A 27,191-nucleotide genomic window follows, 5' to 3' on the forward strand; every position below is an offset into this window, starting at 1 on the left:
TAGCACAAAACACCACCAGCAAAAAGGCGTCTTCTTCTTGTTAACCTAAAGTAGTTAACATACAGTAAATAGTTACATGCTTGCTTTAAGCAACCTCAAGCCGTATATCTATCTATTTTATCCTCCTAATTATCTCAGAGCTTAACATAGCCTACCTGTTTGTCAAGTCTAATTGTACTTATACTTCTAATGTGCACCTCTCTTTTGTACCAAAGGGTAATACTAAATGTCCTCCCACTACAAATCACTAGGAGGTCATGTGTTTTCCTCTTGTAAAAGGACGGGTGTGTTTCTCGCCTCAGGCCTAGTAGTAGTCGTAATAATAGAATGTTTCACACACATCCCACCTTCGGGATTTCCAAGAATATATGAGCATGGTCTATTGATGTGATGATGCTTTGAAAAGCAGGCAGTGTGGTCTTGCCAGGTTACTATATTCTATTTTTTAAACATACAGTAAGCTCAAGCAGACATTCTTAAAGGATTTCTTACATGTTTTATCATTTGCAAGCATCGCTCTTAGTTTTCTCATTCAGACAAAGTACATTAGGGAATGATTTATGTGCACATGTCTCAGAGACAGGGTTTAGGTCAGTTTGGAACATCTGTTGTTTTTAAGTTGATATAAGCCCAGTTGGCGTAATGTGCTAGCCAATAGATGACGAAGGTGCATCTTAAGATAAAAAGTAGCGGGAGGTTTATGGTCTCGTTTGGTCTTCAAGAGCAGCTTGGACAGAACTAAGTGAGAACTGTATACTACACACGGTCAGGTGCACCTTGTAATGCATTGAGTACTTCCCCCCCTCAGTTCCGTTCTCCTACCCACCCCCTCTTTCCTGTCGCTGCTTGTCTGGATGCGTCTGACTCTAAAGAGTCCAGCTGTTTGTGCCCTCCCAAGTAGTGTTTCAGCATTTTATGACTGCTATTTGCACCTCGTAGAGCGCAGTGTGTAATCTGATGACTTTGGCTATTTAGGTAAGGCAGTAGTTGACCTAATCTCCCAACATAGTGAGTGGCTTACACATAGTATGAGGAAGAAGTGGATGCATGTTGTTTTGTGTGACGCCAAGCTTAAAGTCTGTAAAAGAATTTACAGGCTAAATACTTCCTAAAAAGATTATCTGCGGGGTATTTTGTACATACAGTGCAGTACACTACCCAGGGACTGCAGATAGAAATGAGCTTTTAGCCATAATGTAGCAAGATTTCTCTCTTTGAGATTAATGTATGCATATGTATATATACATACATACGTACATATGTATGCATGTAATGCATGGTCCTTGTTCAATAAAGACATAATAATAAAATAGCAGTTATGATTATCTCAACAAGTCCTCCAACTCATACAACCAAATAGGTTGATTGTTCAGCAGCTTATTACGACCTATATTCACGTTTCAAAGTTTAGCACCTCTAGTGGTCGTGTAAAAAAAAAAACTATTTGCGGCAATTAACCCTAAATTGTAGAATAGTTGGGGCTGGACCCGTTTGAATCCAGTTTTGGATAGTCTGCCGTGGTCTCATTCCATTTCAAATACCTGTTTGAAGCTCTGCGTAACCTTGGTGCACTCCCACTCCAACATCCAATCACAGAGCTTGAGGACTAATCACGGGATTTGTCAAGCAAAGCGGATGTTGTAGTCCCAAACGATAGCTGAGGATTATGGGTAGTGTAGTGTCTTCGGCCATCCGAAACTCCCCAAAAACTGTTTGCTTCTCCGAATCGAAGGTTAAAAACACATAAGCATTGTACACAATTTAAACCAATCAATGTTGTGTAATTAACAAGGATAAACTGATGTTTTTTAGTGGATGAGTACAGCAGATATCACTGTAAAATCATTTGACAGTGAGGGGAATACTTCCGGTTTTATTATGAAAACTTCGAGACCCGAAATACTGTTTTCACCCCGTGAGGGTTGATGCCAACTTTACATGGACGCTGCCGTCAATAGAAATGAATAGGGGAAAGACGTAGTATATACACATTCTGCTGGCGAGATCTCAAATCATCTTCGTAATATCTATCAAACTATAGATCCTACACATCCACTGGACGTGGATTCTAAAAGTACAATATACACTTCTATGCTAGAAATCTAATCAAAAAGTATTTTAATAGCCAAACTATTCTACAATTTAGGATTTTCCAGAAAGGGTTATTTGTGAATATACGACCCTCCGGAGCGTTTGCAATGGCCGCAAATTGTTGTTTCTTACACGACCATTAGAGGTGCTAAACTTTAAAACGTGACTATAGGTCGTAATAAGCTGCTGAACAATCGACCTATTTGGTCGTTTTTTGGAGGAGGACAGGCTGGTTTATGTGCAAAAGTTCCCTGGTGTGTGCCATCAAAATAAATCTGAAAAAAAGTTAAACATTTAAACAGACACATCTGGATTGACTTTATTTGGCACAGGACAAAGATATAAAGAAATAATTCAATTCACAATTAAAGGCATTACTCTTTCCGTCTGACAGTAGAAGTATATGAGAGAAAACAAGAGGAAATGTGACAAGTCGTGTACATATGTATACATGTATATATGTCTGCATACTGCTCTGTATATTCAGTGCTGCCTGCAGATATAAACAACACTGAAGCAAAGCCACGTTTGGACATTTCCAACCACATAAGTTAGAATGGAGATGGCAGTATGGTGATTGAAAATAGGCTTACTGTAAGTAAAACAGCTCTTAACCTATTCAGAATAAATACATAATTATTGTGAAGACTGAATGTCAGCCAGACGGCCCTGACAACTCCAGACTCCCCTTTGATATATATCGGAACATGACAGTTTCTATAACACATCCTAACTAAACAGTCCAGTCCACGTGCTGCAGTGTAGGTTCTTTGATTGTTTCTTTCCTTCATGGATTTCCTCTTCTTTATCTTTCCCATCTCCTTTTGGAATGAGCTGACCAAAAATAACCCCTCATGACAAAAAATGTTATTCACATCTTCCAAAAGCTTTAACTCTTTTCTGATAGGTTCACCAACAAACTCACCAGAAAACCTTTTTTTTTTAAGTATCACATTGCACCCATTTCCACACTAATGGCTTAAAACCCCCATAGCACCCAAACATCAAGGTTGACAGCAGCTCAGTTCAGGCCTCATTGTGACTTTGAACCAAATTATGACAATTGCCTGTGATTACACAACGCCGGGACAAGTATTATTCGGATGAAAGGATCATGCACAGGTTGTCACTTGTGATTGAAGCCAACGATCCAGGCTGGAGTTCCCGGCAGAAAAAAAAGCTACAATAGAAGGTGGTAATGCATTAGCAGGCCCCTCTCTTCTCCTTTTCTGTCAATAATGGATCCCATGAGTGCAGATCACTGTCAAGTTGTGAATTGGTTGCAACATGGTCATGGAGAAACAAAAAAGACTAGAACTAGTGCTGGTAGGTTGCTGATGAGACAGGACTTCACGATATGTTTTTTTATTGTTTTTTAAGGGGCCCAAAAGATCGTAATCATCTCAATAAGTACTGGGCCACAGAGTGTGTTAGCAACTGTAAATATGTCTCGAAATATACTTTTGCACCACTGTTCAGGCTTATTAACTGACCGTCAAATACCAGCTTCTGCACGGTGGGAAATTGTCATTATCTGATGCAGAAACACCTGTAAACAACAACTGCCCTCCTGTAGCTTGTGGTAAAGGCATATAAGTCAACAGCAGTCTTCTTCACATGTTAGCCTTTATTTGACATGTTATAAAATCCTTGCACTTCTAAAGTCATGCGTACTTAGATTATGCAAAGTTGACCATGAATATTAAAAAAAACAACATAAAAATGCATCAGTATTTTCCTAACCACACTCTGTGATGAAAGCTGTAAACTCCACAGCCACTGTGGTCACAGCTTACACATCTGTCTTGGCTTGTATTCCTGGAGTTCATCATTTTCTTCAGTGCCTAATTTTCCAAGGACTCCGTTCCACTGGTTTCCTGATCTGTGGTTGAAAGGCTGGTGGAGAGAGGCCAGAGGTAGTAAGTGATGATGAAATGGGGAAAATCAGTTGTGGTGATGATTATAGCAACATAAAACACTTCAACAATAGAGTTCTGCTTCTGCAAGATTGACTTATCCCAATAAACACACTCCTACTGTACTTGAAATACAGAAATCTGTACACAGGCATACATTCTGTTGCATATTTGTAATCTCTGTCCTCCCAGATTTAATGTTGACCCTTTTTTGTCCCATCCACCCCCCCCCCACCCCCCCACACACTCACACACACACACACACAAACACACACACACACACACACACACACACACACACACACACACACACACACACACACACACACACACACAAACACACACACACACACACACACACACACACACACACATACACATACACATACACATACACATACACATACACATACTCACACACACACACACACACACACACACACATGTATGCACGCTCACTCTGGGCAAGCCACAGCCTCTGTGTCAGCCAAGGACCTCACACTCTACTCACAGTTAAAAAAAAAAAAGGGTTATTCAATTAAACGTATTTTAAGGAAACTACTATTTCTGCCAAGAGCAGTTACAGTCCAAACACGCTGTGCCAGTTGACTATCAACACAGATGTGGTCTGTGTTTGGAGAGACTGAGAGAGACAAAGAGAGAGGCAGAGAGCAAGAGAAAGTGTCTGAATCGGATGTTGTTGATGGAAGTTTATTCAAAATGGAATATGAAAATGTCTCTGTTTCTTTGGGACAGAGACAGAGAAAGAGAGTGAAGGTCAACTGAAAAAATATTTTGTCGAACCTTTTATTATTGGCTTTCACATAACTTTCCCCCTAAAATCTAAAGCATAAGGCTCTGGTACTTAAAGTGGGGCCCTACATAACAGCAGTTTCATAGTGTAAAAAGTATTTATAACGTTCAATCATTTAAGTTCTTTTTTACATAATAAATTATATTCAGATAATACTATAAATACTATTTTTTGTTTGATTTACAACCCATGAAAATGAAAGTAAGGCATACCTGAACCTTTAACTCATAAGCATATGCTTTGTTTACAAGAGAGATGCAACCTCCTTTCATCCTCACACCAACTCTTATTTAGATTTGGCTGAGATAGCGTCTGACCCTGAAGTTCAGCAAACCAGATGTTAAGCATGAAGAAACACTTCCATTAATTGAACCTCGCCGTGGTTTAGGGGGGTCAGGTTTGCAGTGACCCTAGAGTCAATTCTTGACTAATTGCTGATAGAGAAATATTGGTATTTTATTGTTTGTTTGAAATATATGACTTCAGCTCTATAGGCTATTTTTTGAATAGTGGATTATTGTTGTGTTGGACAACAGCCCTATACTCTACAAGTGACTTATAAATATTTTATGACACAAGTGTAGCTACTCGAATAAAGGCTGAGGGAAAAGGTATAAAAATGAGGGTCAAGAATTATACACTTTTGCAAAATAGAGCATGTTTTATTTTTCCCAAGGGTGCTGTAAAGCTAATAGCACTTTCTGTTTTGCCTGTAGTCAGGTTTGATCAGAACAAAGGATGCAGACTACTTCCTGAGACCCGTTTCCCGCAGCCTCATCCAGAGAGAGAACTTTACTGCACCCTCCAGTCACCAGCCACACATCCTCTACAAGAGTGATCGAACAGAGCACAGAGGTCATGACCCTCGGGTGCTACAGAAGAGATCCCCAGACTCAACTTATCACAAATCACACTTTGTCACCAAAAGATCCACAAACCCACAGACAGATCCCACCTACAACCCGGTCCATGATGATCAGCAAAGTGACATCAGTGACGGAGACCAAATGGAGCATCATCATCACAGTGACTACAGACATGGGGAGAAGAACAGGCAACACTTCTGTGGGAGACGGAAGAAATGTATGTAAGGGCAATTTCTTCTAATTCTATTCTAATCCACATGTTGCAACTGCCTTTCATGCATATATAAAGTAAACTTGCTGACAGAGTTTAAGTAATGCACATTTCTTAAGCTTTTTATTTACATAATAAAATGGGTGTGTGCAATTATTGAGAGAAGTAAAACACAAACCTTGCTTAAACACAAAAAATTGTGATGTACCGCTAGTCATATTTGCCTTTTTCAATCCCTCCAATGGAAGTGGTTAACATTTGACACTTAAAGAATGTTCCCACATGGACATACGTCTCACATTGCACATTTAAGGCATTGTCAAAATATTGTTCAATTTCAAGATATAACCAAATTAGTGGTTTGAACTTAAAGAAGTTAAGCCACATTTTGAAGAAATTATCACATCACATACTGTGTTAATGAGAACAGACTGTCAAAAAAGGTTGACATTTGATAATAATTGTATTTGTTGACATTTGCATTTAAATGTGCTATTGGTCATACTTCTGACTTTGTGGTTGGTTGGTGTGAGGGAATAACACACGGCATATATACGTATGTTGCGATAAGAATGTTATTGCCATTACTTCCAATATAATAATATATCTACTAGGGATGTAACGATACCAAAAACTCACGGTACGATAATATCGCGATAACAAGTCCACGGTACGGTATTTATCGCGATATTGAATAATAAAGGGAAGAAAAAAAAAATCATAAATTTTTTTTTTTCAATAAAACATTTTTTTATTCGGAAAATATTTCTTTATTACATAATAAATCTGATTTTTACAGCCTTTTTGTAGGATAGCAGTATTTTAAAGTGTCAAAAACAAAGTGACAGTAACAGACTGGAACAAGAAAACCAGTGTTTTTGTACCTACTGGTACTACCCAACGAAGTAAGCATTTTCTTTATGCCACTGCATCTCACAAATAAACAAGGACATTTAATAATCAGACCCTGCAATAAAATAAATCAAGTTTCACTTTAGTTTTTCAAGTAACTCAACTCAAACTCACTAGTCACTCACTCAGCATCATCAGACAGGTTTTTAGGAATATGAGAATGTCCACATTTCCAGGTATTTATAAGCTGGGGTGTTTGGGCATTTACAATATCCCCTGCTCTGGAAACAACTCTCTCGCTTGGTACTGATGTTGCTGGGACACCAGTGGTCGCGTTAACCGAATATTTTATTTAACAATGACGGAAAAATCTGAAAGCAGTCTGTCATTTTGACAGATTAGAACAAACTCGGAACAGCGCCAACGTTTCCCCGCAGCGAGGCTCTGGTGTTATGCCGTGTTATGCATGCCCTCCAAAAGGAAATGATATAGTTCCCAAACCGTACTTTGCCGTACAGATCAATACATGTCTGGGAGGTTTTGCTTCACGCTGTGCGCGTCCCGCGAGGTGCATGCACACACGGCATAACACCGCCCCCCCCCCACCCCCCGTTGACAGTTCACGAGCATGCTCTATCGTGAACTGTTCAGACCCGACGGGTAATACGGGATTATGACGGATATTTTACGATCCTGTCTGTCAAAATGACGGACAGCGAAAAAGTCTAACGCCAGGCTTATTGACATGGCGAGATATAACTATATGGTTGGTACTTGTCAATGTCTCTAGGTGTGTAAATGTAGCCCTGTAAATACGATGTCCTTTTGTGTTATCTGTTGTTTTATTTTCATGTTGTAACCTACTTGCTGCCATGTTGGACAGGTCTCTCTTGAAAAAGAGATCGATGATCTCAATGGGACCACCTGGTTAAATAAAGGTTTAAAAAAAAAAAGTGTTTAAAAAAAAAAAATATTTTTTTAAAATTATTATTTTTTAAAAATCGCGGTAGATTTTGTCAGTCTCACGACGGTATTGGGAAATGTATTTACCGCGATACCGCGATATTCGGTATATCGTTACATCCCTAATATCTACACATTCAAAGCAACACACTCAGTAGTAACCCCTGTTGTGTTAAAGAGAGAAAACAAGATTTGTGTTTTTAACTTAACCAGAGATTGGTTTATAAAACCGGCAATGCTACTCTTCTAGAGCTGACCACATTTTTTACTCATCACTTAATTTGATAACTGAGAACATTATGTAACCTTTGAACACAACAGCAAAACAACATATTTGATACGTTTCTTCTAAAATAGATCCTGATGCTAGAAAGCAGGTTGTATTTCACATGGTGACAAATGCTTCCTCTTAAGAAGATTATCTCAATCTGTATCGACATGTTCGGTGACATTACTGACATGACCTGGGAAAGGTTAAGGGAAATGTTTTATACTCACTTTACACTGTGACAAATGTTTGCTCTCATGGAATCAACCCAGGATCAGTTAACATTGCCGGTGTCACAGGGGTCATTTGAAAGAAAGCATAGGCAGGGATTGGACTGGTACCACCACCATTTCCCTGCAGAACCCAGCTGTCTGTCCCCTGCGAAAACACTCTGGTGTTTACATTCCCATAGGATGACATCACTGAACACCTGTGCCATGTTTCAGTCAAAAAGGCACTGTGGTTGCTCACCTGCTCTCTGCTATGTAAGCAAACGTTCTAGCCTTTTTAGTTTATCATAGCCAGACAGTGAAGGTTTTGATAACCTGGAAACAGAGGTGAAGATTTGAGGCGATAATCTCACAAGCTAAAATAGTTTTAGGCTGCGCTTTGCTTTGACTTGTATGACCTCATGTCAAAGTGTAGAAGTGAGTATGGATGTGAGACATGTTTCCCAAATCCAACCCAGCTTCAAAAGGAGAATTAAACACAGGGTTGATGGGGTCATTTGACGTTAGGATAACTCTAAGTGTGTTTGTTTAAGTCACATTTTACTTAAAGCACTGATAAGTTGTACCAATATGCCACCATTTTAAATTCATGTGATTAAAAACATTTTCCTTTTAATACAGCTTTACTTTACAGTTAAAATGCTTATCTTATCTTTGACGAACTGACATAATGTTGGGCCCCACCCAAATGTACCTTTATTAATACATTTGCAAATCAGATTAAAACGGATAAAGGTCAATACATTCATTTACCATCATAATGAATCAAGAATTGGCCCTTGTCCATCATTACATAGTGCTATGTCGACATTATATGAAATTGCTCAAATATCTGTTTGATGACTACACTGACAGCCCAATGGATTTGCTTTTCATAATGTAATGTCAATTATGGCTTTCAAATTGCACATTAGAAAATGTGACTTGCTCTAGCTGTTGCTAATGCACAGCCATTCTGTGGTTTCACACTTTACTTAGTGGTAGCATAACACTCAGACTGCCAGAGTCAACATCAGAAAAAAATCTCAGTTTACAGTTTAAATATGACATCAGTTCTTGAAAGAAAGAGTATAGTTAATCATCCACAATGTTTATCAGCTACTTTCCAGAAACACTGGTTAACACTCACATGAAATTTGGCTAGTGGCAATAGGTTTATTTCAAATATTGCACAACATATAATTAGCTGTGGGAAGGAAGGGTTGTATATTTTTTTAATGGACGTAATTATTGCTATTAACTTGCTATTATATGCACTATTGTTTTTTCTTTCATCAATCACTTACAACTCACCAAACTGTACATACGTTTGTTTCTTCAACATTCTGAAGCCATGTTTTCTTTTCTCCAACAAAACCTTTCAGTTTCTTCTTAAGTTTCCACACCCTTTCTTTTGTTGAAAAAAAGGTTAATAAGTTCACTCCGTTTATCCTTTATTCTGTTCTATTCAGACATGCCCAAGCCTCCAGAAGAGGATGTCTTCACCCTTCCAGATGAGTACATCTTCACCCCGAGGAGCAAAAGAGCAGTGCTAATGAAGAACAAGGGTAATGAGAAGCTCAATGTGGAGACGCTGGTGGTGGTGGACAAGAAGATGATGGACAACCACGGCCACGAGAACATTACCACATATGTTCTCACTGTGCTCAATATGGTGAGGGAAACATAATTATATGTAGAATGTTACACATCATGAGTTTAAAGTTTAAACTATATTGGCGGTGTAATATATCCGTTAGATTATTGGCCTGCTGATTTTAGCATTTAGCTAGTATTCAACGAGAACAGCATGAGATGCTTGCATGGTGGACTTAATCTTATGTTTATAAATAACAAATGTAATATAAGATGTGTTTTTTCTACTGTATACCTCATGTCTTCTTTACAAAATGCAATCTTTACACAAAAAAGAAGACCCTTGCATATATCCAAGTATCAAACATCTTGATGACTGGATTAAATAGCGGTTTTAGTTGGTCTGTCTTCAACATTGTCATTATTTAGCATGTTAAGACATTGGCGTAAAATTATGTGGAAGCAATGCATAAAGAGATTTAAAGTTTGCCATATCTTAGAGTGTAGTGACTTCCACTCTCCCTTATGAGAAGCACATATAAAAACATGAAAGTGATATCTCAGTGAGATCATCGCCATGACGCTCAAAGTGTCCACCCATCCTTCTCAGCTGATCTGAAAGCAAATTCCGTCACGCTCGTTTGGCTACTTAATGAGTGATTGACAAATCCAAAGATAATCCGTCTATTTTGAAAACACAGTTCCCTGTAGTAGAAACCAAGCTGGAGCAGTAACGGCCCGCCTCAGAGGAGTCACCTAACTGTAGTATGGAGTTTCACAGAAAACACCCATCCCCCTACCCCACCTGTCAGCTGGGTCTTTAAAGGTTATTTAATATTTGTGAAAAATTCAATATGATGTGCGTTTCCAGCCTTTGCATGGATTTATGTTTTCTTCGCAGCAGAGTGGAAAGACTTCAAAAGCGTTGATTACAAATGTAACACACCGTACATGATATAGCACACAACACTGAAGCTCTATGGAAACTGGTGATTGTTTCTATAAGGCAATGAAAACAAAGTGATTTAATCTATGTGTTGAATTTTACAAATGTGGAGCTCTGTCAAACAGCAGTGTAGCATGAGAGTTTAGTTTAAGTAAGTGCTTTTGATTGCCTCTTTGACCTCTGAGTTCTGCCTGAATTTGGGAACAAACCACAGCCATGTGTCTTCTCATGCGTCAGCGCAGTGGAAGACCAAACATCAGGAACATAAGGAATGAATGAGAGTGTTCTTGAAGGGGGGGCGAAAGGGCTTAGCGAGTGGCACCTGAGGTATTCACAGGGAGAACGATAGAGAGCGAACAAGCGCAAAGGATCAGGAGTCTACCTTCAAAGCCCAAAGTGTTGATTAATGGTCAGATATCCGTTTTAGTGCAAGAAGCTCAATTGAAAACAGCAGTTATGGCTGTCATAGCGATACCATCAAAAGAGATGTGTGTGGTTTTTTTCTACAGGAATGTGTGTTGTCTTATGCACTTGACACAGATGTCTCTATTGCATGTGTCTAATTGGTGCAAGAACTTATTGGTCATCCGAACAAAAGTATCAATTTCAGGACTTAATATGTTGACAATAACCTTGATGAAATTGATAAAAATGTCCGTAGTTATTTTTAGCCCAGGGTTGTTTGGGTCACTTGTGCCTTTATTGTAGTGACAGTGTTGAAGGAATGATATGGCAAATGGTCCTGGGCCGGATTCGAACCCTGGTCCTCCGCAACTTTTTGAAGTAGTTGTAAGTTAAAAATCTTTAAAAATACATTGACAAGTGAAATAGGATGCTAGTAAGTGCCAATTAAAAGTCATCATAAGGTCATGGCAATGGTATTTTAACAGTTGTCATTTTCGTGAGTAATATTTTGATAAAAAACTGCAAAAGTGATCTTTCTGACTTTCATGATGCAATAGATGGATGAAAGAGTTTTATCAGACTATTGTGTTAATAATATGTAATAATGTATTTTTACCTGCTTCCTAGGTTTCCAGTCTCTTCAAAGATGGTACGATTGGGGGGAACATCAACATAGTGATCGTTGGCCTTGTGCTTTTGGACGAAGACCAGGTAAGCATCACAATGCATGTTGGTTAGGTGAATACCTTAATACGTATGTCAATAAGGAATCACTGAATTGCATTGCTGCATTTTTAAATGGTTTTGCAGATTGGAAAGGTTTGAAAAATGCTCACATGAAAGGATTTGTGTGTATCCAGTTAAAGGGACTTCAAAAACACTAATAACAGTGTGTTTCTCTCTCTGTTAGCTGTGTTCATGTTGGAGCTTCAGACACGAAAGGAATGCAAAGCACAAAAAACTGCAAAAAAATGGTTCATTTGTTTATTTGTTTTTATGCCTGAAGGTCCAGATCACTTTGCCTCTCAGATATTTTCCCGGGGTCGTCCCAACTACTAAGGACTTTTACAGTGGTTAATTATAGGATGTGCATTTCCTTGGATCTTTGCCCGATATAGGAGGGAAATTCTCTCAGAGCGGGAGATGGAAAGAAAGACAGCGTGAGTGCAAGAGAAAAGAAAGGAGAGGGAGAGAAGCAGAGAGAAACAGGTGGGGCAGGGTCAAAGACAAAGAGTCAAGCAGGGCCGGAGAAGGGATTCTAGTTTCCATCCACCTGTGATGTTAATAGATTTTATCTAACTTAAGAGCAAATTATCAGCGGGAGGAATGTGAAAAATGGCAATAAGGTCACAGATGTTTGTCTTTGTAGCAGAAACTCTTATCTGATAAGTGTATTCTCTCAAATCTTCCTAGATCTCAAAAGAGTTTGGTTATTGAATTTATAAAGCAGGCAATAATCTGGCATAAAAAATCTCAATGAATGTAATCACATTGTCTTCTCTTTGACATGTTTCTCATTTTTAATGAAGAAGACTAACATGCTCTCAGATTCAACCATAATGCAACAGTGTCTCTCTTTTTGCTTCCTCTTATCTCCTTATCTCACAGGATGGCTTGGTGATCAACCACCATGCAGACCACACACTGAACAGCTTCTGCCACTGGCAGTCCACCCTGGGAGGCAGGGAGGGCCGACACCACGACCACGCCATCCTCCTCACGGGACTCGACATCTGCTCTTGGAAGAATGAACCCTGTGACACTCTTGGTAGGCTTCATCCTCAACATTTAGAAGTAGATTCTGTAGTTACAAAATGCCTAAAAGGGTATTGCTGATTTAAATGCTTAAGTGACAAGGGTTGGTTGTGACTATCTTAACAAAGTCACATATATGCTATATCCCTATTCTGTTTTTGTTCCTTGGTCTTTTTAGAAGTATGCCATTTGCTCTTGCTGTCTGTCCTTCTCTGGGAAGTTGTCCCTGTCCTCTGTCACACGGTGTCACACCTAGAGTCACATAAGCTAAACCAGATGTTTACAAAAACTGCAGCTTTCAGATGTTTAAAACTCCACAGTATCAACCACTGTACTGTATACACTGAGGTGAAAACCTATATGTTTTACAGCACAAGACAATAAAATATTACTGTTGTGACCATAAAAAACAATACAGAAAGGTCAAATCTGATTCACAAACACATTTATATCTGGATAAATGCAAGACCAGAGGAATATTAACCATAAAGTCAGTAAATAAGACTAATGCTAATGTTTTCACTTAAATAATTTGAAAAAGTGCCCTTTAACTGTACAGACCAGACACAGCTACTTTGAACACGAACACACTCTCAGTCATTGAGTGTTAACCATCTAACACACTAACAACAGCTTGTTTGTAATAATGACAATGCGAACACATTGTTGTCTTCCTCACTGTGAGAAAAAACGTCCATTGTGTGTCCCAGAGAAACACACACAAGCACATACACATAATGTGAAGCACACACCGGCTTCAAACCCCAAGCTTGTGTTTTGACTTCAAAGTGTCAAAGTGAGGCTAGCATTAGCTCTAATCATTGCTATGAAAGCCCAGTTCAAAGGTCTGTGTGTCTTTCTGTGTGTGTACATTCAAAAAATAGTTAGTTCTCCCAAAGGTTCAAGGCAAATTGACCATTCCAGCTACCAGTCAGTTTAACCCAGTTTATTTGCATTACAGCCCCTTCCCTCAATGTTTTTCTCCATAATTCAAAATATCAATGATCGACCTCTTTCCTGACACAAACAAAATAAATAGCAGTTCTCACAGTCAATCTGCATGCTTGTGTTTAATGTCATTATTCACATTAGCAACGTATGTACATGAGAACATAACTTTAGGGGGTTTACGCTTTCTGGAGAATGACTTTGAGCCATAAAATAACAAAACATAAGGCTAAACTCTCACTGAGACACAGAGACAAAAACATTAAGGGAGGCCCCGTTGGGTATTATCCTTTTTGATACAGAGCCAAGGGTGCCGTGTATATGTGCGTGTGTGTGTGCGTACGTACGTGCGGTCATGTGTCTGTGTGGATACAATCTGGATAAGACACAGAAGGAGATTGCAAAGAGAAAGGCATAAAGGGAGCTAAATAGTTAACGTGGGTTTAATAGAGAATGAGTAAGAAGTGAAGACAGATAAAAAATGCTTTAAAGATAATGGAAAGGTGCAGGGGATCTAGGAATGTTTCCAGGAGACGAATACGTGACCATATGGAGGGGTTTAAACCCAGTCATCTCTTATGAGTGAATTTGTGCTTCCAATTTGAGAGAATCTTGTTGGAGTAACACATTTCAGGACTGAGTCCAGAAAACAACAATTCATCTTGAAATAAGTTTATCTAATTGCATCTCTGGTTTTGCAGGTTTTGCTCCAATAAGTGGGATGTGCAGCAAGTACCGGAGCTGTACCATTAATGAGGACACAGGCCTGGGCCTAGCATTCACCATTGCACATGAATCTGGACACAAGTAAGAGTTTTCTATCCCTCTCACGAGTGCATGTTTACAAATAAGTGCTGGTAATTTAAGGCGTAAACCAAAATGTCCCTGGTTTGTTTAGTACCACTCCACTTTGTCTCCCTCTCCCAACAGCTTAAAAACAAACACAAGTGAAAAAAGAACGAGGCACAATATCGAATGTTCAACAATTGTTATGGCATTTTTTAACCCCACCTGAAGATAATCCTGTGCCATGCATTGCTTACAATTTACATTTCAATCAAACATGTTATGTATTTTAAGTTTTTTTTATCTCTGTGTGTAAAAAAACCATAGTAATGCAATGTTGTGCTAATGTTGTGTGGGCTAACTGTCTTTTAAGGTTTGATTCAATAATATTGAAAATGTTTATGTATTTCATGGAGCATTTTCACTTGTACACACAAATAATTTGCACCTTTTTTCCACTCCCCAGTTTTGGAATGGTCCATGATGGTGAAGGGAACGTTTGTAAGAAGTCCGAAGGTAACATAATGTCTCCAACATTAGCTGGGCACAATGGTATCTTCTCATGGTCTGCGTGCAGCCGCCAGTACCTCAGCCGCTTCCTCAAGTAAGCAGACACTATTCTATTACTGCTATGCTTTTATTGTAGTGCTTGAAGAATATAACAATATTTCAAGAAGCATTTATTGTTAATCATTACATGTATGGGTATCACTCAAAAGATCTCCATCACTTACATATGGCACATTAATGTAATGAGTTATCCTCATGCCAGCCTATCTTAAGTGCTCATGCAACAAAGACATTAGGCCAAATCATTCAAAGAAAATGATTAAACCAATAGTCCCTCCTAGCAACTAGCCACTTTTAATTTGCATTGTGTTGATATTATTTAACATGTGTTCCTGAAAGATGAACATGTGTTGTAGAAAAAACATGTCTGCAGCAGACATATCAGTTACAAACACTGCTCTTATCCAAAGAGTAGCAAGGGAAAAACTGCTCTTATGTTAAAACTATTACAGGACTTGCTTTACTTTTGAAAAGGAAGGACAAGCAGGCTGTATATATGGGAGTCTGGAATATATAGCTGACATGGCAACACAGTGATATGTGGTGCTGCTTTTTCCTGGAGGTGTTGTTTTACAGACTTCATACTGTATGTTTTATGTGTCTGTGTACATGAGAGTAAACCTGTTTGAGGGACAAAGTCTTGTAAGTGTGTGTTTGTGCAATAAATGCATTTCCATGCATTCAACCTGCTCATCCAAGTGAGGAAAACAAGCTACACAGACATAGCGTCCATGTGTCTGGCCATGTTACTATGTGTCTGTGCATGTGAGTGTGTGCTTGAAACCAGATAGTTTAGAACCAGTGCCCGCCACTAAATTTACCAGTGTGTTAACTGAACTGTCAGGTCTCCCCTCTCAGAGTGGTGGAGACAGACAGTGTATTTCCTCGCTGAGTTATTAGAGCTGCGGTGACCTCACCCTTGTTAGACCTGTCAGCCTTATATTAAACTCCCATCAACCCCTGAGGCCACGTGGAGGGGATCTCTGCACCACTGACACAACCAGGGGTCGTCTCCCTGTACAATCCCTGAATGATAAAAGAAAAGAAAAATACTGAAATGCTGTACATTTTCCTAATTGCAATCAACAGAATGTTATGATATTGAAATGTATTTGGCTAAATGTGTCTTGTTGAGTTAACAGACTCTCTAATGTCTCTACCTTAATCTGCAATGGAGGAGGAATTAACAGAGTTTACATCACACTCACTTTAAGTCTGCCTCTCCTCAGTCAGCTATGGCAGAGAGGACTGGGCCAATGCTGTAGGCTATGTATAGTCAGAGTCTTTATCGCTGCTCTTTGTCATGTCTAAAATGGATGGACAACTCTCATGGCAGGGGAAGCAAAATCCCCTTCAAAGCCACTTGAAGTTGTTTTTGTTTTGTGAGCACCATTGAATCCCATCAGAAAGCCAGTGATGCATAACAGTTAGAAGATTCTCTTGAGCTCCCATTTCTTTTCCCACGGTCAGCCATGCCACAGAGGACACATTTTGGCCCATTGGTCACATCATGGCCAAATTCTGTGGAGATATCTCTGTGTTTTTCAGCTTTTGTCTTTTATGTCTCTTGCAAGTTTGAGCTCTTAAGTGGTTAGCTTAGCAAGGCCTAACACTGAAAACAGGAGGAAACTGCTAGCCTGGCTACGTAAGAAAAGTAGCTAACTCTGTGTTCATCTGTCATCTCTAAAATGTACAGATTAAAAACTTCATATCTTGCTTCTGAACAAAATCTGAACCAAAACAGAGCTGTAAAAAAAAGCTGTTTGCCATTTTATGTGAGGGCTACGAGTCACATTGCTTGGCCTAAAACGATAGGATAGGATATACCCGCAGGGAATAGTTACTTTTCTTGTTTATATAATTTGTAACTATTTTTATTATAACCAGCTGATGATTATCATGGCTTAAAGTGCTAAATGTTGTTAAAACATTTTGATCCAACCTTTCAGAGTACACACTTTACAAAAAGCTGCTGCTTCTCTGACAGCAATCTGCTCCGAGCTACATGGAGCATGTATTGTTTGCCTGAATGCATGCTCTCCCAATGTCCCATGGACCTTACTTTGGTGCCTGCAGATATGTGCACTGTAAATATAATGTATTTTACAGAGACATTATTAAGTGTATAATATAGAATATCAGAATGTTGCGCTTGTAGAATCGCCATTGTTTTGTGTAGACCCATAGGACCCATAAAGAAATTGAATATCACACACACACACACACACACACACACACACACACACACACACACACACACACACACACACACACACACACACACACACACACACACACACACACACACACACACACACACACACACACACACACACACACACACACACACACCCACTTATAATCTGCTAAAGCAATCATGACCACTCACTAGCACTATGAACGTTTCCAAGATATTTTGCCTTTTCATGCCTTTCCACCATATTGTTGTATTACAGTATATTCCCCCAACTGCAGTGTATAAACTGTAAACCATCTCCGTAGAGTAACCAGTGATATCACCTAACATTGAAAACCCCTGCTGGTATTAGGATTTGAGCAATATGGGCAGGGATTTTTTATGTCTGACATGTCATAATTGAGCCTGTGATGCATTAAAACCCTTACTCTCAGGTTTTAAGTTTGGCAACTTTTTTTGTTACCATGGCAATACTTGTCAGCACTCTCCACAGTGGGAAACAATGGAGCTTCACGTATTGATGCTCCCTGTTGTGAAATGTCTATGTGCACAGCATGGAACCTTAAGTATCAGCTACCTTACATTTAGCTCATGTGGGTGAATGACTGTTTGTGTTTGCACAGATGTTGTATATTAGATTAATGATGAAATCTGCTTTATATGTTTCCCTACTTTCCTTTCCTGTCCACACTGACCAAAATTACCCCAACTTTCTTCCGTTTTGTCCTTGTTTCTCTGATTTCTTCTTATCTCTCCTTTTGTTCGCCTACTTTTCCATGACTGTTTATTTTATTCTCCTCTTCTCCTCCAGTTCCGCCCAGGCCTTGTGCTTATCAGATGAACCCAGAGCAATCAAGGAGTATCGATACCCTGAGAAGTTGCCTGGCGAGCTCTACGATGCTGATACACAGTGTAAATGGCAATTTGGGGAGAAGGCCAAACTTTGCACCCTCGACTTTAAGAAGGTAAAGTAGATTTTGACTGAAATGTGACCAATAACTATTTAAAAACTTCCATGCTGTGTTTGAATTCCCTGTGGGGGGGTTTCTCAGCCAATCCACTGAAAGTCAGTGCTTCTTAATTAGTTTAAAACTATGTTATGGAAATTGTTTCTTCGGAAAAAGTAGAGAATGAAATTGAGAGCGGGATGGTGGGAATGATGTAGAAGAATAAAGGGAAGAGGAAGGAAAAGAGCAACTGATTAGGATTGCATTCCCTCATGTGAATACACACAGACAGACATGCATGAGTATGGTACTCCCTCTCTCTCTCACACACAATATAAACAGTGAGGGTTATAATGCTGCCCATGAAATGCTCACTGGGATGGATGACTAAATATACACTGGAGCATTGCCAATGGGAATCGCTCCTTTTTGCTCTCCCATTGTCTCATTGCGGCTGATGTTATTGGTTGATATACCCTGACTGAGTCCAGATAGGGTTTAGATTACTCCAATGTTTGTTGGCACTGTAAAGTCTGGTGTTCTTCAAGTATTGGTGTTCTTGCATCTGAATTTGAGATCTTCATGGGCCCAAACATGTTACCCAGCTGAACCTCACCTTGAGATGCACCTGACCTTCCAAAAAAGGACCATGGCACACAATAGTTCTGCTGAAAAACTCCACATCTCCTGTTTATTTATTAATTGTTGCAAGTTGGTGAATGGGACAGGACTGGCAAGAAGACAGATACGTTTTTTGTCTTCTTCTTCTTCTTTCTCCTCGAAAACAATACTTTTGAGGTTTTCTGTTTTATTGATGGTGGAAACAGTTTGGGAAAGAAGCTTTCAAAATACCACAGAGATTACTACCTGGATTTAAACCCATGACGAGCACACGTTATTCTACTTAGCTTTCTCATCTAAACATTGAAACATCCAAGTATAATTTCAAGATACCTGAGAATTGCTCCCTCGTGGTTTTGTTTTCAGTCTATGCACTATCTTTGGTCTTGCACCTGCAGCAAGGTGCTCAGGACCCAGAAATCCCCAAGCAACAATCACACTCACCGACTTTCCAGACACTTGTTACACAAGAAAACAACACCACGAGAATTGTCCTCAACGGTGCAATTCATCGTGCAATGAATTCATATTTCCCGAAACCTTTTGGCAGGCCTTGTCAAGATACGGTACTGCCTGAGGAGCCAAATTATACTCTCTGAGGTGTGTGTGTGTGGTTTTTCCTGTTTCTCTCTTTAGCTCAGTTTCAGTCTCACTGTGTCCATCATCTCTCTCTGTCTTATCCTTCCATCACTCACTTACTCTTTTCCCTGTCCCTTTCTGCCATTTGTACTGCTACAACAGGCCTGAGCAAGCTAAACAGCTGGACAAATAGGCTTTGGGATGAATTCCATGGTGGCTCTTGGCAGCAACAAGCTGAGGCCAAGGTGCCTGTCAACATCTGCACTGAGTTGTCAAAATCTGATATAGTCATTCGGATAGTAATAGACTGGACATGTTAGAAAGCAGAAGGCCATGTTTCTCAGGCGATGTGAACAGGGAAACCAGCCGGTCCCTTCAGAATGTTTGAAGCATGTCAAGTTTGTTAAGTCATTTGTGTCCTGTTAATGCAAATCACTACCTACCAGTATATCTGTTTATATCCTGTGCAGGTTTAACTTTTTCTGACCATAAGATTAGCTGTATCTTAGGCAAGGAACATGTATGAAGATACGGACAGCAGCTGTTTTAGTTTCTGCAGAAGTGTAGATGTTCATGTTTTAATATCAGTGATGCATGGCCTGTGAGACAATAAAGTGTTGTTATCCTAGCTACTGAAGCATACATATTTTGGGGTTGCTTCACACTGATAGCGTGCCAGAAGATCATTATTCAGACAATCTAATTGTTAGCAAGTTTTCCATCATGTTATAATAGCCCTCATATGGCAAAATAACAATGTTATCATCATTTATTATCTATCCCATTGTTGGCTTTGTAAACAGCAGTACATTAGAAGTAAAGTGTAACTCCTTGCGTTTGTTGTTCCAGGATATCTGCAAGGCTCTGTGGTGCCACCGTGTTGGGAGGAAGTGTGAGACGAAATTCATGCCAGCAGCTGAAGGCTCTGCCTGCGGCCCCGATATGGTGACTCAACGTGTGTGTGTGTGTGTGTGTGTGTGTGTGTGTGTGTGTGTGTGTGTGTGTGTGTGTGTGTGTGTGTGTGTGTGTGTGTGTGTGTGTGTGTGTGTGTGTGTGTGTGTGTGTGTGTGTGTGTGTGTGTGTGTGTGTGTGTGTGTGTGTGTGTGTGTGTGTGTGTGTGTGTGTGGGGGGGGGGTTCTGTGAGATTGGTACACAAGCTTTTTTACTTCAAGAGTGGCACCCTTTGACTGGCAGAAGAACCCATTCATTCCATCAAATATTCGCTTTAAGAATATTTGATGGGTCATAGAGACATTTACAGCAGCTAGAAACCCCTTTCGTTAGGATGTTATGAATCATGTAAATAATGCGTGATATATCCAGGGGGTAGCTTTGCCCTTTAATCATACCATCACTGAGATAACCTTTGTTCTGTTTTAGCCAAAGGAGCCAAATTAAGGTTGCAGTTTATACGCCTGTTTTGTCAAAAGAGGACACCATGTGTTTTTTTCTTGACTGTTGCCATCACACACTCCATGGCAACATCTTAACAAATAAATCCACACATGAAAGGAAGCAAAAAAGAGCCACTCATAAACATTTCTTTGCAGTTGTGTAGAAAATATGCCCAATAACACAATTCAAAAAAACATTAGAAGTGACAGCTTGCAAATTCCCAGCACAGAATTAACGAACTGGTCTACAAAAGAACAATGAAATAAGTTAATTTAATGGATTTTCGGCTTTAAGGCATCAGTTGTTCCAGCTTTTTTTCACCACCCTGCTTAGTATTATCAGCTGTGTGACATTTAGTATGTGAGGGATAGAGCTTGTTAAAAAAGTCTCACACACAAACCATCGCATAGATTCCTCCTCAAAGGGATACCACCGACCTCAGGGTGATTTAATTACACATGACAAAGCGTGACAGTATTTTATAAGGTGAACAGGCAAAATTAATGGAGATGCTATTATAAAAGCAGCATTTATTGAGGGCTTTAGTATTATGTAGTGCAGATTATACCACTTAGCTTGGCTATTTCGAAACAAAAGGCCTTGAACAGTGAGTGACGCTGCACTTCTTAAACTGCCTCTTTTTACACACCAAGATCTTTGTTCCCATGCAGACTAATAAATCAACTTGTGAACAAAGAGTTTTGTAATGTTTTAGATGTGGGTTCATTTGAGTGCAGTGTCAGTAGAATATCTTTTTTTTTTGATAGTCTACCACACTCTCCCTTCATTATTTTACCTCAGGGAGCAGCTGCAATTGGTTTGTTGCTGACGTGGCAAAAATAAGCCATTGGGGCTCAGGCCAGAAAGCAATCTGTGCTCTTTATTTATTCTTTGTTTCTTTCCTTACTTCTTTCAAGATGATTCTCCCCCAAAGGCTCGCTCTTGCTCTTACCCTCCCTCCCATGACAGCCCATCATCCACATTTGCTTCTCAATATATTGAAGTTGATGGTTTAATCCCGCCCTCTCCCTCCACGGGACAATTAACCGAACACAAACAATGACAGGCTCACTTAGGAATCCGTGGCACTCAGCCGCAGGGGGAAACTGAGGGGAAATCAGCTGTTCTAGTTCTTAGTCAAGGGCCACAAGATTAGTTGGAGGGGTGTGCGTAAGGGTGTACGCAAACGTCTGTCTCATGGCAGGCATAAGCACAAAGTAAAAACAAGAACAGTGGAATATTTGCCACCCTATCTATACTAATGCACTGCGTTGTGTGTGTACAGTGTGTGTTTGTGTGCTTGCAAAGGTTAGATTACTCAAAGGCAAACTGGACTGGGTATATTGTGACTGATGTCATCTTCTCAATTTACAAATCCAGTTTATTTTCCTCCAGGGATGAGCTTGTGACATAATGTTGCTTTAAGTAAGTCTAGATTCTGCTGAGTTGTCTCAAATTAAATGTAGGGATTTGGAGGTGAGTAATGAATCTTTTTTTTTTTTTTATGTGATTGGTTAATAGCTCAGTCTTTTTTGTGGCACATGCACTCAATAACTTGATTCAGAAACGTAAAGATGAGCTTCCCGTAGCACCTCATCAACTTGTGACGTAAACTGTCAAGACAAGCTGGAGGAGCCTGTGCAGAGGGGGGTGCTATCTGAGGAGGTCGTTATGACCCCAATGAAGCTCCTCTCTGCAGGGTAAGATGAAGCAGCTGGTTATTATTGCTGAGCTTCTTATTTTGTTTACGTAGATCTCTCAACACTCCATAGATCAGATTGCCAGGAGAATTTTGCCTCACCAAACTAAAAAACATTTTTGAAACACACACAAATCTGCCAGTTCTGGTTCAATTGAGGTCATTTTTAAGTCACAGATAAACTGATACCCTAGCCTTAAAGTAGTTATAATTTCAATACTTTTGCAGATGATTCATCGTCTGTTTTAGAACAACCATTTTACAAGATGTTTTTAGCGGTGAAGAAACATTACAGTGATTTGTGGCAACAATTCTTGAACCGGTTTTATGCTTTCGTTTTGTTACTTTTACTGCTCTTATAAAGTAAAAAGGAAAGTTGGGAGGAAAAAGCAAATATTAAATACAGTGTAGGTCAACATGACAAGCAAATATGACAGACTTTCCCAGTAGGAGAGTATCCTTGTCAGGTATGAGACCGTTTTTCCACATTTCAGTTGCGTGTTTGGCTTAGCTTAGTTAATTCTAGTTGATGACAGCTAAAGGTAGAAGCTGTCCAAACAGCAAGACAACTGAAGATTCACTGATGGATTGTGAGTACTGTATGTGAACAGGACTGTGCCACAACCTTTTATACTGTTAAACCTAAAAGCTACATCTTACAGACCTTGCATTGTTAGACAGAGCGTCATTGTAAAGAAGATAAAATGCATGGTCTTGTCTTTAAGTTTTTTACACGTATTTGACACTTTGCTATTTGCACGCCTCCCCTCTCTTTCACTCATGATTCCTCTCTCTGTTTCTCCAGTGGTGTCGTAGGGGCCAGTGTGTTAAACAGGGTGACGAGGGCCCGAGGCCTCAGCATGGCCACTGGTCAGAGTGGTCGTCCTGGTCTTCCTGCTCACGAAGCTGTGAGAGCGGAGTCACTTATCGAGAGAGGCAGTGCAACAACCCCAGGTAGAGACACACAGGAACAATGGTCACAAACAAACGTATAGCAGTGCATGTTAGCAGGGATGAGCGTGGCTTAAAACATGTAAATATCAGTTTTGGGAATAGTTTCACATTTTTGAAATGCCTTTAGATAAGTTAGAGGGTTGGATAAGAGTGTTATTAGCACTCTCATGTTAGTGTACAGTAAGTAACTTGTTATGGAGCTTAGTTTAGCTTAGCTTAGCTTAGCTTAGCTTAGCAGGCGCATCTTAAGTTCACAAATGTACACGTTGGAGTTTGCTTTTTTCTTTTATGTATACATTTATTTGTTTTTATCTGTATGTAATTTAAGAAGAAATGTAAAATTGACAATGTATACATTTTGCAAGAGTAACACAATGTTTCCAGCAAGCAAAACCTGAGCGCAGTGCCTTCCTGGAGTGTTCTCCATGTTCAAATATATATAGTCAAAGATTTGAAAATAAACGTAAAGCCCACCTCTAAAGGTGAGTTTTGACTTGTTGTTCAAAACAATTTGAATCACTATGTTCTTCTGTCATTTTCAGGACAAACTGAGTGTCCATATTTCCGTACAGAAATAGTCTGTGCAAATTGTAATTGCTTGACTCAAGGCCAACAGTATATTCACACATGGGAAGATAACTCACATGGGTCTGCGGCTTCATCACTTATCTGTACACTTAGTCCCCCTACTCATCAGTCACTCAGGATGATTTGCTCTGCCAGTCAGAAAGGGGGCCCTATCCCACATGCTGGGGCCTCCTCTTTATCATGTTATGCCAAGATCCTGACAAGTGGCAGGTTAAATTAGACAGAGAGTGATTCAGGAGAAAGAGAGAGATATGGTGGTGGAGGGAAATGAAGAGACAAAGACAGGCAAGGGGAGAGAGGGAAAGGAGGGTTGGCGGGAGTTGGTGTTAGGAGATGACAGAGGAAGGATTAGAAAAGCGAAAGATGAAATGCAGAGATATAAAGGGAGGAATCTGAGAACGAGAAAGAGATAAGTGACAATGTGATTAGAGGGCTTATAGAAGGTGTAATTGTCCCATGGAAGGGATTTTGAGGAACCTAGCCTGGGGATATACACCTGTGATTGGAGAAGCCCTCACAAAGGCACAGTCATACATATACTGAAGAGCACACTCACCTAGTCATGCTGGTACACAGAATGGCAACTAATTCAGTCCGTCACTGCAGACCTTCATATGGAGGGAAGTTCTGTGAGGGCTCCTCCAAGTCATACAAACTCTGCAACACTGAGGATTGTCCCCACAACACCACCGACTACAGAGCACAGCAGTGCGCAGAATTCAATGGCAAACAGTTCAGAGGATGGTACTACAGCTGGAGGCCGTACACCAGAGTGGATGGTGAGACAAAAATGACTCCAATAAAGATTTTAAACGGTAAAGAGAAAGTCTGGGAGAGAGTTTTACAAATGATTTGCTTGTTGGCCCCTGTGGTTATTTTCTCTCCTCCCAGATCAAGATGTCTGTAAGCTGTACTGCTTTGCTGAAGGCTATGATTTCTTCTTCGCCCTGGCCAGCAAAGTCAAAGATGGGACTCTCTGCTCACAGGACAGATCTAATGTCTGTATTGACGGACTGTGTGAGGTAATGTTTTCAAGTAATTACAATATTAACTTTCTGTTAACCTTCTAAAAACAGTCTTTGCAGGTGCTTCAAGAAACAAAGCAAACCCAAAGCAGGATATCCCAACGCAAAATAACAACAGAAAGCCAAACAATAGGGCCCCACTGATAGAGTCTATGGATTGAAGTGGGACAGTAACATTTTAACAAAAATACATAGAACGCAAAAACATAGTAAACAAAAGATGAATGAAAATGTTTATTTTTACAACATACCAATAAAATAATGTTGGACATAAAACAAAAGTCTATAAAAATGGGTTTCAGGATAGACAGACATTAGCAGGTTTGACTGAAGAAGGATTTCAAAGTGTTGTGGAGTTAGTAATTTTTTTGAAGATGTTATCATTCAGTCTTTGAAGTTGAGCTATAAAATCTAAGTGTAACATCAATGGACATCCTCGCTGTTAATTTGTAAGATGTTGACCACATGAGGGATGGTAGTTTTGACGGATACATTTTTTTGTTGGTGAAATTCAATGATGTTTTTTCTTCTACAGAGAGTGGGCTGTGACCGTGTTTTGGGCTCCACAGCTGTGCCTGATGCTTGTGGTGTGTGTCAAGGAGACAACTCCACCTGCAAGATCTTCAAAGGACAGTACACAAAGCAGCATTATACCAACCGTAAGTATGTAGTTGAATTGTTCAGTTCATTGGTTTTCAGGGGAAATATTTTAAAGGCTACTGATTTGTTTGCTTATCCCAACTGTATTTGCGTGCCTTTTAACATTTTAAAGCTCATACACAGCTACAAAATGCTTGCACTTATTCATATTTTTGCAATCTTTTCAGAGTATTATGGGGTGGTAACCATACCAGCAGGAGCTCGGAGTATCCGTGTGATGGAGCAGAATACATCCAGCTCCTATCTGGCTGTGAGGGACACTCAGAGACGCTACTACCTGAACGGGCACTGGACGGTAGACTGGCCAGGCAGACATCCCATTGCTGGAGCCATTTTTGAATACAAGAGACCCTACAACAGACCCGAGAGCCTCATATCAACCGGACCCACTAATGATACACTAGTCATAGAGGTAAGGCATCGCTGGACACAAAATAACTGTTTTTACTTTGGGGAAATTTTATGCAAATTGTTAGGTTCATTTTTGTATTTTGTACTTTCTAGTGAGACATGTTAACATGCTTTAATGTTCAAAAATGTCTTAATGTTTATACTGTCTGTGCTGCAGCACTTCTTTTCACCCTCTGTCTGAAACCAGAGCCCAGTCCACTCTGATTGGTTAGCTGGCTGGCTCTGTTGTGATTGGCCAACTGCTTAAAGATGTCCCGCCCCTTAGCCTATCATGTACAATGTGTTAGAGGGCTTGCCAATAGAAGCATGAGTCTAACATAGTGATGTCATTTTGTTACGGAAGTAAACAAAAGTGTCCAATCTAGGAGTTTCAGGTGGGGGGAGTGTAACGCAGCGTCGAAGCTTGCCGGCGGGCGTGTCTGAAGCTCGAACAACAACCTCTCCAACCCCGGACACACAAGCACGCGGTTTGATTGGCTATAGCTTGTACTGGCATATGATTTAATTGGCTGACGCTTCCGTCGAAGCTTCAAAAGTTGAACTTTACTCAACTTTTGAAGCGAGCAAAGCGAAGCGACACTCTCACAATGCAGTTCGGCAAAGCGTGGCGTCACCCCATTCAAAGTGAATGAGCAGAAGTGTTGAAGCTTCAATGCACGCTGCCGTGTGGACGGGCCGTAAGGGGGAGAAGCCCCCTCTGGAGAGAAATTTGGGAATTTAGCCTTTTCAGACCATTTACATGCACAAAAAACGATATAACACACAACAGGAAATGGAAAATCCAAGAAGCATAATAGGGCCTCCTATTATCCAAAACCCTTCCTTTTTCGTCTTTCATTACTTTGTGACTAACTTTCTTAAATTCCCATGATTACTTGTGTCTTCATATTTTTGCTACTTTTGCTGTGCTTGATCCTTT

At 39.9% G+C, this 27,191-nt stretch overlaps 1 protein-coding gene across 1 annotated transcript in view; it reads left to right on the forward strand.

Moving 5' to 3' along the window:
• The window catches only part of adamts16 (ADAM metallopeptidase with thrombospondin type 1 motif, 16), a 53,993-nt gene that overhangs the window by 11,026 nt on the left and 15,776 nt on the right, over positions 1 to 27,191 (forward strand). Inside the window, exons 4-16 of the mRNA XM_079641316.1 lie at positions 5,538 to 5,904; positions 9,663 to 9,865; positions 11,765 to 11,848; positions 12,746 to 12,905; positions 14,542 to 14,647; positions 15,093 to 15,230; positions 18,205 to 18,358; positions 20,390 to 20,485; positions 23,440 to 23,588; positions 24,783 to 24,955; positions 25,068 to 25,198; positions 25,737 to 25,860; positions 26,029 to 26,273. Of these exons, the coding sequence (XP_079497442.1) occupies positions 5,538 to 5,904; positions 9,663 to 9,865; positions 11,765 to 11,848; positions 12,746 to 12,905; positions 14,542 to 14,647; positions 15,093 to 15,230; positions 18,205 to 18,358; positions 20,390 to 20,485; positions 23,440 to 23,588; positions 24,783 to 24,955; positions 25,068 to 25,198; positions 25,737 to 25,860; positions 26,029 to 26,273 (2,130 nt within the window). The remainder of the gene's footprint in view (positions 1 to 5,537; positions 5,905 to 9,662; positions 9,866 to 11,764; positions 11,849 to 12,745; positions 12,906 to 14,541; positions 14,648 to 15,092; positions 15,231 to 18,204; positions 18,359 to 20,389; positions 20,486 to 23,439; positions 23,589 to 24,782; positions 24,956 to 25,067; positions 25,199 to 25,736; positions 25,861 to 26,028; positions 26,274 to 27,191) is intronic.

This window comes from Notothenia rossii, assembly GCF_949606895.1.
Source record: "Notothenia rossii genome assembly, chromosome: 7".
Lineage (NCBI taxonomy): Eukaryota > Metazoa > Chordata > Actinopteri > Perciformes > Nototheniidae > Notothenia > Notothenia rossii.